A 13,726-nucleotide genomic window follows, 5' to 3' on the forward strand; every position below is an offset into this window, starting at 1 on the left:
TACAAAAATTCCCTCCCCCTATCCTGAGCTTTGTTGTGCTACAAAGCAAGGGGTGAGGATGCCAGTTCGAGACTGGCACAGCAGGGTGGGATGGTCCCATCCTGCTCAGCAGAGTGTGGTCTAGCTGTGTGTGGGAGGGCTAGTATCACAGTCAGAGTAGCAGGTTTTTCCTTGCCTTGGCATTCTTTGGCTCTTCTTGTGGCATGCTTCAAAATTACTGTTAAGAGCCAGCTCACCTGTGACACCAACACTGGGCAATGAGCCTCACACATGGTGTAGACTCTGGGACTGCATGTCCAGAAAGATGAATCTTTCTCCATGCATGTCTGTAGCTCCTAAGGATATTCATAAGGATCAGTTTGATTCTTCAGACCAACTATAAATATACAAAAAGTCCACTGACATCAAGAGTTTCAATAAGATGTGAAAGAGACTGAAGAACTCCACATGGTATGCTATCCAAAGTAGGAGTTGGTGCTGTTGTTTGACTCGCTCTATGCTAGAAAATTAAATGTCAGGGAACTTTGCTGGGTACTGGAATGAGATTATTACATATGCCAGGGTTATTTTACTAATGTAATGATAAACTTTGACTGTGCTTTCTGCACTTCTGATTGACAGGTGCAGATTGGGAGTTAGCACAGAACAGAGACTATTCCAACAGCTGTTTGCAAGAAACCACCCTACCACTGAGGTTGTTTCCTAGCACATGTGTAGGCTGCTTCACACCAGCTGACCACAGTGCTAGTGAAATGGTTCAGGGATATTTTTACTATAGCTGAAACCTTTATGTTGATTGGAATATCCTGTAGAAAGTAAATATAGGAAACGGTGCAAGTAATGCCATACAGGAGTGCCTATGTCTAATTACGCTCCCTGTCACACAGACAGAGTCTGTGTGTAGCAGCTGTGAAGACAGCAAGGCATAGGACAGGTTTGTGCTTCAAGTCAAGAATTCAATTCTTTAGTGAATGTACATAATGGTGTCTATAATAGTTTAATGTACATATCTGAGGACATGAGCAGTTTGAAAGCCTAAAGCTACATGCTACCAATGTTTGAGAAGATTCCTCGAAAACTGTGCAAGCCTAAACATGTGAAGCAGTCACTGTAAGTTCATAGGCCTTTTCTTGATGCATATTATGGTGTCATTTTTTTCTGAATGTGCTGAAGATTTTGTCTTTTTGTGTGTTCAGTAAAAGCATGTGTGTGTGTGTATGCGTGTGTGTGCGAGCGCTTATTTGGTACCTAAGGGCTTTTTTGAGGGCTCCTACATGTCATGAAAGTAAATGGACATTTTGGGTTTTTTAGTAGCTGGTTTTCAGATGTAAACCTGAAAAACCATGAAATGAGTGCAGGCTAAGATCTGAATGGAGCACAGGGATCCCTGTAGTTTAATTCACGTGCTTACACCATCATCATTCACTTGTAGCCCAGTGTGCATTAGAGCTACTCTTTAAATAATGTACATGCAACTTGTTCTCTAGGCTAGAACACACAGATCAAGCTCATAAGCTGGAAGGCAAATTGATTTAAATGAATGCCTCCCTTCCTACATCCCAGAGTAGGTCATTACATTGATTCAAGTGTAAATTTGGCCTAGAGGATAAAAGGTAGTTCATGGAGAGCAATTCACAACAAGAGGGTCAGATTTGGATGGTATCATAAAGGGCAAGTACCTTTACACTCATGAGATTTTCCTAGTGAAGATGGAAAAGCATGATTTGAAGTGGTATGCAGCAGTCAGAAGGGTGTCATAATGTGTTTTGGAATATACAGAATAATATCAGTCAGCTTACAATAATTATGAATTCTTTCCTGGGCTCAGCCCTTGCAAGGAAGTAATTTATCTTTCATCCAGTCCTCCCATATTTGTGGTGACAAAAGTGAAGGGCAATCTAGAAAGAGTGATTCCCAGTAATACATTAATTTACCTCGGGGCAGATTTAGTATCCATGTTATTAACTTTTTAATGATATTTTTATTGAAGCAGCACCTTATTGAATATAGTAACATTCCCAGAGTTATCTATAAAGATGGCCCCCATATCAGACAGATGAATGTAGCTATTCAATTGATTAAATAAAGTCTATGATACAAAAATGGTAACTTTTTTCATATGTATTTCTGAATGATGCTGTTGTGTATGCAAACAAATGTGCCTGACATTTGGTAATTGTTATTTCACAAGATGCTATTTTATGTGTGTATATATATATATATATACATATATACTTTATATTTGCAGCTGACAAACCAGTACTACCTGAATATCTGGTGCTGGATATTACATAAAAATATATAGCATGTAAAAAAAAAAAGAAAGAATACTTTTCAAGGCAGCTAATTATGCTTTTACCAAAACATTCATAGTGATGTCTCTGGACAGCTAACAAAATAATTATTTTGTAATGTTTGTACATGGATTTTTTTAAAAAAACAAAAACATCAAAAAACAAAGAAACCCTCTAGAAACATAGGCAATGTAATACCAGCACAAGGCAAACATAAATAGACCAGATGAATTTGCTTTGCTTGAGAACATGGTTGTTACTGAAGTACCGCAAAAAGCTTGGGAGGTAGAAGAGGAGATAGGGAGATGTGTAGCACCTAGTGGTGTCAGAATATGTGGTGTTTGAATATGTGAAAGCTACTCTGGTTTATAGTGGTTTGAGCCATGTCTCAGTGTTGCAGACTTTGTCTCAGGTAAAACTCCCAGTTGGGGTAGTAAGATTTGTACTCGGGTAAAATAGTTTAATGAAAGTTTATTGGTGTGTGTTGTGATAAATTTACTATTATGTTTCAGTGACATCACTTGATGATTTTTCTCCTTCTCTACACTGAGGGGTTTAAAAGTGTAATTAAGGAAATATTCCAAACTCAGCTCCCAAGGATATTGCAAGGACTGTCAGCCAATCACTGGACCTTGAGTTGAAAAAAAGCAAAGAAAAAAACCCCCCAAACCATCCCCTTCATATGAGTCAGGATTTGTACTGGAGCATACATCCATTTCAGCTGATGGCAACTAATTCCTTAAGACCTGTGCCAAATGTTTAAAAAAAAGCAAACTACCAACAAAATAAAAATTCTGCCTCAGTAAGTCTTTAGTCTTATTGCAGGCTTAGGTAAGAACATGGCAAGCCCCTCCTGTATATATAATTTCCTGCTTTAAAATTAGAGTGCAACTCAACCTACAGATAATGGGTTTTGTATATAAGGCATTCTCAGCTGAACTTGTGTGAAGTGCATTTCTTACTTTGAATAAAGGGATTGGTGTTTTCAATGCTATCTACAACTGTGATAGGGCTTTACAGATAGAAAGTCAACACATGTAATAGAAGGGTGATGTTAACAGTGGTATCCTAATACAAACCACTCTTTGCTGTCACCTGCAAGTGTAGTATAATCTCAAATTGATCTGAGAGTTTAAAATTAATGTTTTCCCAATATTAATGTCCTACCCTTTCTACTCACAGTTCCCTTTCATTCTTCAAAGATAGGTAGCCTTATATCTTGAAAGTTGTTTTCAAAGTGATTGTTGTCCATAAAGGGTATTTGGTTTTGCACTGTGTTAGAGTGTTAGAGAGGTATTAAATTCTTTTGCATTCAAACGTGCCTAAAGAAAATAAACAAACAAAAATCTAGAGAAAAAGATATGCTGCCATCTTGCAAATTAGAAAATTCTGTAATCCTGTGTGCCTATGATTAGAAGTCTGTTTCTTCAGAAAGTGCCCATTGAAAAAGGAAGGGATAGACTGCTGGTCACGAGACTTGCATTATCAAGCCACTTTATGTATTACCTTATTGTATGTACTATGAAACCAATGCTTTTGTGTGCACTATGTAGTCTGTCAATGCAAAGTCCTTTCTTTGGTATAGGCTCGGCTGTCATAATGTATTTGTCAAAGTATTCTGTTCTTTCACTGATGCATATGAAATTATTGATGTCTTTGGTTTTGGTGAGGTATTTTTTCTTTGTTTTGCACCTAAAAAAGTTCTAAAAAAGTCTAAATAAAAAATCTGGTAGGCTACCTGATTGGTGCAAGATTTTTATCAATGTATTTGATGTTGAAAATAAAGAATTAATCAGAACACATTGTTTAATTTTGTTATATTTTGAATGTTTTAAAAATATGCCTCTCTGCTTATTGTTTTCTAGTGGACAGCAAAATGTACACTGTTTTTAAAAGAATAAGAATGTGTCTGTGTGCATCTAAATGAAAGTGAAAACTGTTTCTTAGTTTCTTCACTTTCCCTGAAGAGAATCAGAGACTCCATATCTAGAGTCAACAAAAAGCTAGGTGTAGTCTCTAGTAATCCCAATGACACCAGGGAAGTTAGCTAAGTACCTAGTACTTTATGTGCTTTAATGTTCTTAGTATTTTGGTTACTTTCCTTATTTTGACTTATGAAATAAATTATGTCAGAAGAGAAAAATTGTGTGAATTTGTCTTTCTATAGTTGGCTGCCACTTACCATGAGCTAGTTTATATCAAGGTAAATAGTACTCCTTTCCCAAGCAAAACTAGTCCTCAGGAAAAAAAAATTGTCTTGACTAAGCCATCAGGAAGTGATGAAGAGAAATGGAAGATACTTTTATTGACATAAGACCCCTTTGAACTCAACTCTATTCTGTAAAACAATCTCAAAATCATATTCGGTGTTTGCAAAGAATCAAATTAGTAATCTATAGCATTGGCATACATACTGACATATTTCAATACTTGTAGTATATATATTTATCAGTAACATGGAGAGAATATGGTCCCTATATTGATTATTTTTAATGTATTTTCTGTGCCATGCTGGTTCAACATAGGACTATTGGCTTATAGGTTCTTTTCTTATATGAATATATATGCAAAAGCGATTTGTTTTCATGGGATGTTTCATTGCACTTAACTTGAAGGGAAAAAATTATAAGATGGTTACCTCGATTCCAAGTATCATCTCCATGATGAAGACAACACAGGCAATATACTTTGCTCATGCAAACCTCACCTTATTTGCTTGTTAAAAGCAAATAACCTATTCAGACTCTAAAAGAATGCTGGGGACTGTTAGGATTTTTAAGTGCTGAGTAAAACTGAACAATGGTTCCAAATAATGTGATTGTTTTGCAATACACTTCCATAACAAAGAACTTGACTGCAAGTTGCCTCTTCAGCCACAAAGGGCAGAAGTCAAAGGTCACAAAGGTCAGAGTAATAGGAACTAATTTTGCATGTAGGTGTTCTCATAATAATAAGTAATTGTCAATGCTGATTCAAAATATGACACCATTTCATGGCTTTATACAATTTTTTAACCACAGGACCAAATGAACACTTACAGTTCATGGTGAAATGGCTTAAGAAGACAGTTGGTACATAATACCGAATTTAGATACTTGACCTAAAAAAAGCAGCTAGATAGGAGAATATTCCTGCAAAATAAAAATATGGCACTCCTAAATGAAAAACTGCACAGATAAAGTCTGAACATACTTACCTCTGCAAAAGCTGTAACAATTTGAATGAGCAAAGGATTACATGCTGCCTGGGATTGCTCACTGCCTGAGGTTAATATTCTTTTGCCCATCTCTTTCTGCAGCATGGCACAACAACACGGCATCACAGTGTTGTCACAGTGAGCCAGGAATGTGTTACTGGAGACTGTCTAGTCCAATTCCTGGCTCAGAGCTGGATCACCTAAAGAAGATTTCTCAGGCCCATTCCCAGCTGAATGTTGAATAGCCACAAAAGGAGATTCTTCTACCTCTCTGGGCACCCTTTTCCAGTGTTTGATGATCTTCATGTTATAAAATATTTTGTCTGTGTTCAGATGGAATACCATGTGATTTAATTTGCACCCATTGCCTTTTGCCCTGTCAATTGGAACAACTGAAAAGAGTCTGTCTCCCTCACTTTTATTCCCTCCCATGATGTGTCTTCTGTAACTGGAGAAGGTGGATGAGATGTCACCTTGCTCAGACACCCAGAACCCACGAGGAAGAATGCCTCTGCAGCCAGGCAAGGCACATTTCAATAGTCAGGAGCCATCTGGGACTCCAGCTTCATTCCTAATTTCTTGTGTCTGTTGGGTGAAGAAGTTTGAAAAATGATACAGGAAGGACATTCCTTTCAATTTCATTGCAGAGCTTTTGCAGCTAAAACTCCTGAGTCCATCACCCTCGCTTCCCTCACTGCACACACAACACCTTACGGAGCAGCTCCCCCAGGGGATCCTATATGGATGCACACAGCTGGACACATTGGCATCCCTCACGCCCCTTCTTTCTCTTTTTGCTGACATGTGACATCTGTCTTTTTCTAGTATTTTATTCTATTTAACTAATTAGAAAGGTAAGACATAGTTAAGGTATAATCAAATTACATATTTGACTGATTTTCTTTTCTGTTAGTTCAGGCAATCCTCATAATGCAATAACAGCTTCTTCATGGGCTAAAGCCTCTGTGTTCTAAGTCAGTGGGACACCCTCCCTCATTAAAAGCCTTTTGGCTGTGCTTATTCCCCAAAATTAAATGATAGATTTTTTTTTTTCCTACCCAGATACTGCAACATTAAAAGCCCTGCAAAACAGTTGTTTCTTTGGCTGCAAAACCTTATATCTCCTTCCTCTGCATTACACTGCTTGTCTCCACCACCTACACAGTGAAGAGGAGAGGAAAATCTAAACATATAAAATAGCACTCATCAGAGTGCTCACACAGAAAGAATGCCCAAGAAGGGCACTGCGTACATGTTTTTTCTTATGCCCAGCCAGGTTCCAATTAACTACCATTCACCACGGCATCCTGCAGACACAAAGGCTCAAGTGTAAAAATGGTCATGAAGTCTTCAGGAAAATTGACCATCAAAATAATAACATTTGGCACTTATCTCAGCAGGAACAAGGCTAACTAGCTCTCATGTCCCTTTAAGAACTTTGTGCTGCGTATTTAGGTGTCATTCTGCTAATGTCTTCATTTTTGCAGGTGTACAGGTGATATGAAATTTATCTCCTGCTGTCTTCCATTCCTACACATTTGTGCATAACTTCAGAAAGTTACCATTTTAAACACATGAAAAATGTGCATGTGAGGAAAGGATGTGTTTTCAGGCATTTTTAGCCAGATTTTGCAACACTTTTGGGACAAAAGTATTTATCTTCTCTACAGATAAAGATTGAATGCTACTGTCTAAGACAAAAAAGCAGCTGACAAGAAGCAAATCCTTATATTTTTCATTCACATCTTCAGAACTTGTGTCATCTATGGAAAGACGAACAAGTATGTTATCCTCTAGAGATGAGCAAAAAGTGCTGTCCATTTTGTGGTAAGAATCAGAGCATATAAAAGCTTGAAAGTTTAGCCATTCATAGGAAAGCAGGAAAGAGTGAATTCCAGTCTGCCCTTATAGGATTAATTTTTGCTTACATTAAATCTGAAAATAAGAAAAGAAACTACAGCTCAAAAATGTCTTCTTTGTTTCTATCTATCTATCTATCTATCATCTATCTATCTATCTATGTATCTATCTATCTATCTATCTATCTATCTATCTGTCATGTATGTATCTGTCTCAACCAAAATGCTACAGCATCGTGCTTTCTTCCAGTACTTTTTTCTCCCCTTGCCCCCATAGTCTGCATACCTGCCTGCACCATAATTCAAGTTGAGCAACGGAGTCAAAGTTGCAACCATGTTTTAACCTGCAGCTCTATGGCCAGAAAAGCTTCCCAAACAATTCCTGATTAAAAAACCTAAAACCATGAATGTCCCTCTTTTTGGATAGCCTTGTGTGCTCTTACATAAAAAGTGGACTCAGGGGGTTTAATTCCAGTTGTTTTTTAAAACATCCTTTCTAAAAACAAAGGAATGGAAAAACCCACTATTTCAACATCCATAACAGCAGTCTCCCAGGAATTACAACATGCCAGAAAAGAAAAAAAAAGCCTGATCTGAGTAACCTGTGTGTAAGCCACATGCACATCTGCATGATCCCTGACCAGAAGAGCTCGCTGGTGCACCTCTCCCTCCTTGCTAAGGACACCTTTGATACAAGAAATGGACAATATTTTCCTAAAGCATCCTGTCTTTCTGAAAAGTTAAATGTGCCAGTGTAATTTAGACATCACTGTGGTCAAATCCATTTGCTGTGTTTCGGATCTTTAAATAGATTCTTACTTGAACAAAGCAGTTTTGACCAATTCATTTCTGGAATGATACACGAAACAATAGATGCTACAGCTTTCAGTTCCTATCTACTTTTAGAGCCATCATCTAACAAAATTCAGATTTCTGTCACTTAACCAGGCTGTCTACGACAAATCTTCAGTGCTTCAGCTAGCAGTTATTAATTTCCTTTTATCTTGTTTCACAGATCTTTATCTACTCCTTTCTGGGAAGACAAATTAATTCTCTAAATAATTCCTATTTATTTATTTATTTATTTGGGAATATTATTAGAACATTCTAATGTTCTTAATATTATGACCACAGCACAACTTCTCCCTAATACAGTTTTCATGCTCAGTCCCTCTGAGTCTAATTATGGCCAAACAGGGCAACAACAATAGAATTCAGCTGGCTGTAGTGCATTTCACAACATGTTGCCAAGGTTAAAACCACTCAGCCAGTGCCCAAAGAAGTTCCCTTATGTGGGGAACACTGTGCCTATAAATACACATAATCCAAAAGATCCCTGCACTCTCCCCCTCAATTTATACAAATACTGCTTTAGATGAATTTGGCATTTTTCTGCTGCCAAACTACCCAGCTTAAATCAAAACTCACTATTCTGCGTTTTTCCTTTCCATAATCTATTGCTTTAAACACCAAATAAAATATGGTAAGTGCCAGAAAGAGAGCAGATCAATGGTTTCTATTGCTTTAGAATCTACATTTCTTCTCCTTGACTTGTTCTTATTTCTCAGAATCCTCCTACAGTTGCTATGTCTTGATAGTATCTGTAGTTTGAAGGCTGTGAGCAACCAGCGTCTGTTATGCCTTTGAACACGCAGACACACATCCACGCAGATGCACATGATGATGATGAGCATGTTGAGAGATGCTATCAGTTGTAAACAGATCTCTCAGCCACAAATAACACAAGACCGAGGGCCAGGGATGACTGCTCATAAGCAAGCCCAGCATCTTTGTTCTCGTTCAATGGCCAGAAGCAGAAGAACATTCTAAGGATGGAGAGAGCAACACTGCTTACAAGATGTTCACAAAGCTGGAAGGGTGACAAACCAGTGGTGAGAAACTATTGATCTGCTGCAGAAAGAAGCTGTTATCGCTGCTGGAGCAGGGTTGGGAATAGTAATGCTCACAGCTGTGAGGAATAAGGGCACACTACTTCTGTCGAGACCATTTGTACTCCTAACATTGTCAAATGTCTCTAAATATCACTTTGCAGACTGCCTTCAGATTTTGCAAAGCATGGTCCACAAATGAAGTTCCACAAAGAGATGCATGAAGTCCAGGGTAAATTGTGCTCATTATTTTTCACTATTATCAATACAAGCATAATGACACAGTGCCTTGATACTACAGTCTGGAGTCACTGAGCAACCAGTTACCTTTAAACACTCCCTAGCTCTGAGGCAACTACAAGCCAATAAGCAAGGTTCAGTTGCCAGGTATGTCAAGCTGGGGGGATGATTACACCTCTACAGAAGCTACTGCATTTATCTACAGTAGAAAAGGGACAAAAAAAATCCCCATAGTTATGATGTGAGCTCCCCAGGAGGCAGAGTCTACTTTCTCCATGCTTGAACACATGATGTCAATACAGACCCAGAGTTCAGCAGCTCCTCCACTGCCTTCCTCATGCCTTGCAGCCAAGGCTCAAGGTGCACCACAGAAATCAGCCCTTGTGTTTGCAGAGCCCAAGTAGGTGATGTTTCAGAAAGAGCAGAGGTGTTGGGTTGCAGGCTTACCACAGACAGGGCATCTCAGACTCTACCTTGTGCACTTTACCTAGTGAGTTTTAGCATCCCACTATCAGGATGCGAAAGATGCCCAGGCTGCCAAGCTGGCTAGCGCCACTGGCTGCAATGCTTGACAGCTTTCTGGGTGTGTTTTTTCTCCCCTACAGTTGCCCCATTTAACCTGGTTCATGCTGTGGTGATAAATGTGTATTTTGATATCTCATGGGGATTTGAAACTCAAGCTAGACCTCTGAGTCACTGGTGCTCTTGGGATGGAACTTGAGAAGAGCCTGCTCACTTATTTAAATTTTGTCTTCTTTGTGTCAGTTTTTAGGATCAAGATCCAGTTCTGCAAAATCACATGTGAAGTTATAATGGAATTGGTTCATGGCTAGAATTCCTTTTGCAGGAGCATATTGCTCAAACTACTTTAACTGGTCTGATGCTGATTTGAGTTGAGACTTTAAAAGTATCAAAAGCAGTAACTCCAAAGTGGCATGCAAAGGGCCTCTAACCTGGTGATGCAAATTGTCTGTGATTCCCTTGACACATCAGCTTACAGACTGACATTCCTGTCCTTGAAGGAATAGGAAATTTAGGATTTACAAACAGGAATTTTTCCTGTCTATGACATTTTTCTAATGGGTCTCTGTCACCATCTGACTGCTTTATTCACAGGCATTGTAAAGAGTTTGCTGTTCACTGGGAGGACTGCTTTGTGTGAGCAGATCCTTGGGGTCAAAAAAAGTTCTCTACATCAACTGTCAGTACATTGATAGTCAGATCTATGGCTATGGATCAGAGCTGGAAGGTATGAACACAAGAAACTTTACTTTGAAACAGCTGGAAGGAAGCAAAGCATGGCAGGGATACTGTCCACCAGTTCACAGGCAAGGCAGAGGAGAGACAGTGCTTGTATGTCCTGCAGGTAATCATCAGCCAAAAATGCACTGAATTTGAAAGGACTACTGACACTTGACCATGTGATCTTCCTCATCCTTTACTTCCTGGAAAATAGCAGACAATGAGGCAGAGATCCTTATGTCTCCCTATATGAGTCTTTTTTTTTCCTTTACGGTGTTTTTAAAAAAGAAAACAAAAATATATTTCAACAAAAAATTAACTAGCAGACCCAGAGACTGGCTGATGAAAGGATGTCTAAAGCGTGCACAGATCTAGACTAACAGATCCAGCAAACTACTGAATTATTCATGTAGGTGCACTGATTTCCATTGATTAAATTATGTCACCAAAGTGAACAATATCAGAAAAGAGAGGAGGGGTCAATTTCATGTAATATTTCATGCCTTTTGCAAGTAACAGCTCTTCCTTGTAGCCCAAATGTGTGTTCCTTATCTTTGTCTACTAAGAATGAGTGATTATGAATACTAATCTAGCCTAGCATAACTTCTGAATAGCAATGAAGGAAACTCAGCCTTGAAAAGAACACATACTTGTGTCAGTCCAGACTTGTATCTTAGACACTGTGAACATACAAAATCCTTTTCGCAAAAATGTTAATGTTACACTTATCTGAAAAGGAAGCTTTATTTGGCTCTTCCAAATGGTGGAGTTCAGCTTGTGTTCCCTACCTCTGACCACCCTCTCCTCATAACAGCTCAAAGGATGACATGTCCAAAATAATTTTACATAATAGCAATTAATGCGCTTGTAGTTTTTTGTGGACTTTTAATTTTTGTCATGCAAGCCAATATATTCTAAAGTATCTATTCTAAGTAAAAACACTTATCTCAGAAGAAAAATTCACATTGTTTGGGTCATGGCTCCAAATTCTCCCAACCTATTAAAGAGCAGTAACTTAGAGCCATGCCCTGTATTTTTTTCATAATTGAGAATAATCCTGTTCTTTCAAAGTAGAATTCTGACTGATAAACTGGGGAGAGTGCCACTGAGTAGACTGCAAGTTTTTGCAATAGTTCTGGAAAGTTAATGAGTTTTCAATTTGTTCTCTTATTCTTCTATTTACACTTATGTTTTGGGCCTATTCCACTAAAATAATGATGGGCAAAACATAAAAATTTATCTTGGTATTGAGCTGCTATGGAGAACATCAGGAATATCAGATTATCAAGTTTTCAGTATACCCACAGGAAAAGATGTGCTTCAGTGTGGATTGGTACAACCCCAATTGTCAAAGATTGCACATGAGTGCATACACAGAAATACAGATGGAAAAAACCCCACACAGGTGAGAGGGAACTTCAAGAAGCAGCTTGAAAAAAAGAAAAACTTCAAGTTATGAATCATTAATCCAAAACATGTACTGCTTTCAATATTAGCACAACTTCTAATGTGATACTTTCCCAGGTATTCTGCCAGTTGTCATTTTCCAGATCTTGTCATTCAAACACATACCTAATGCCATTAATTTGTTACACAATTTTTTAATTCTTTTTTGAAGTGCATATGGATGTCTTCTATTTTTTTTATACCATACATATCTCATTCTAAACTTAGAGGTTTCCATAGTTGTCATTAAAAAGCACGTAGACAAAATATTTTATGGTATCTATAATAAATGCAAAGAAATCAATACAAACAAAACTTGGCTTAGCAAACTGTACATACATAAATATGTTGTTTTTCAACTTGACATTCAACATTTTTTCCTCATAAAAACTTCTGCAATCTTATTTATTACATCCATTTTTTTTAAACCTTAAAAAAGTGCTTCTCAGATTTACACCTTGTGCATCCAAAGCAAAAGTTAGAACACCATGCCTGAAACAGAAACCACAGGGAATAATACATTGCCATACAAGATTCTTTAAAATTGTATGTTACAAATGCTCTAAAATTCCTTAAGCATTGGTTATTTTGTATACTGTAGATACTGAGAGGGTATTTAACAAAGACTGGCTAATGGGTCGTTTGGAGCAGCACACAGGAAAGGATCTACAGTATCAAGTCCTTGGCTATGCATAGTACAGGGCAATGACCTGGATATAAAGTGGCTAAAAGATCCCAAAAGCTGTACAGAAGAGGTTTCCCTCACATACATTGCATCCTCCTTAGTACCCAGGATGCGAGTATTGAAATGATGCTACTCAGGTAATACGTTGTGCACTTTGATACTGATACACTGATGCGTTTCCGCGGAGTGCCAGCAGACAAAGATATGGGCACAGTAGTGGCAACAGCAGACAGGTAAAGCTGCCATGCTGAACTCTGTCACCCTTTAAAACTATCTTGCTCCCAGCCAGCACTCCAGCAAGGTTTCCCGCTGTCCCACAGGTCTCCTTCACAATGGAGGAGGACCATTCATGTATTTCAGCATGGGGTGGAAAGAGCGGGCAAAGTTGTTTGCCATAGCACAGCTGTAATCCTCCTCGGTCATGGGCACCAGGCACGCCAGCCCGATCAGGAGCAGCAGGAGGAGCTGAAGTGGCAGAGCAGCTCTGAGGACTCTGAGGAAGAAGGACGGGCACCGCCACACTGGCCCAGCCTCAGAAGGGGAGGAACCTGAGCCACCTCTTGTGGACCTGAGGAAAGAAGATGGGCAGCTGAATACACTAAAACATTACTGCAGCAGAGGTTGCCCTTGGGCACTCAACCTCCCCTGAAGGCCTATTTACAATTTGCACAGACTTTGACTGACAACTGCAGAGGTACTGTTCAGTGAACATGCTGTTTCCCTAACACTTTAAAGAGACCCCAGATTTCTAGACTGGGTTGGGAAACACCTAATGTTCACAAGAGAAGGGTCTTTGTGACCGCGCAGTCCCTTTATCATTTATGGGGAAGACTCTCCACTTAAAGCAGTGTGCTATAGCGAAGGGGAAAATAAAA

General features: G+C 38.7%; 1 protein-coding gene across 24 annotated transcripts in view; it reads right to left on the minus strand.

Moving 5' to 3' along the window:
* Window positions 1-12,433: 12,433 nt before the first annotated feature.
* Window positions 12,434-13,726, minus strand: part of SYNE1 (spectrin repeat containing nuclear envelope protein 1) — a 291,288-nt gene continuing 289,995 nt past the window's right edge. For all 24 annotated transcript variants that reach the window (XM_064413327.1, XM_064413326.1, XM_064413343.1 and 21 more), the window contains one exon: window positions 12,434-13,419. In XM_064413327.1, the coding sequence (XP_064269397.1) occupies window positions 13,179-13,419 (241 nt within the window). In that variant the 3' untranslated portion in view covers window positions 12,434-13,178. The remainder of the gene's footprint in view (window positions 13,420-13,726) is intronic.

This window comes from Passer domesticus, chromosome 3, assembly GCF_036417665.1.
Source record: "Passer domesticus isolate bPasDom1 chromosome 3, bPasDom1.hap1, whole genome shotgun sequence".
NCBI classification, from domain to species: Eukaryota; Metazoa; Chordata; class Aves; order Passeriformes; family Passeridae; genus Passer; species Passer domesticus.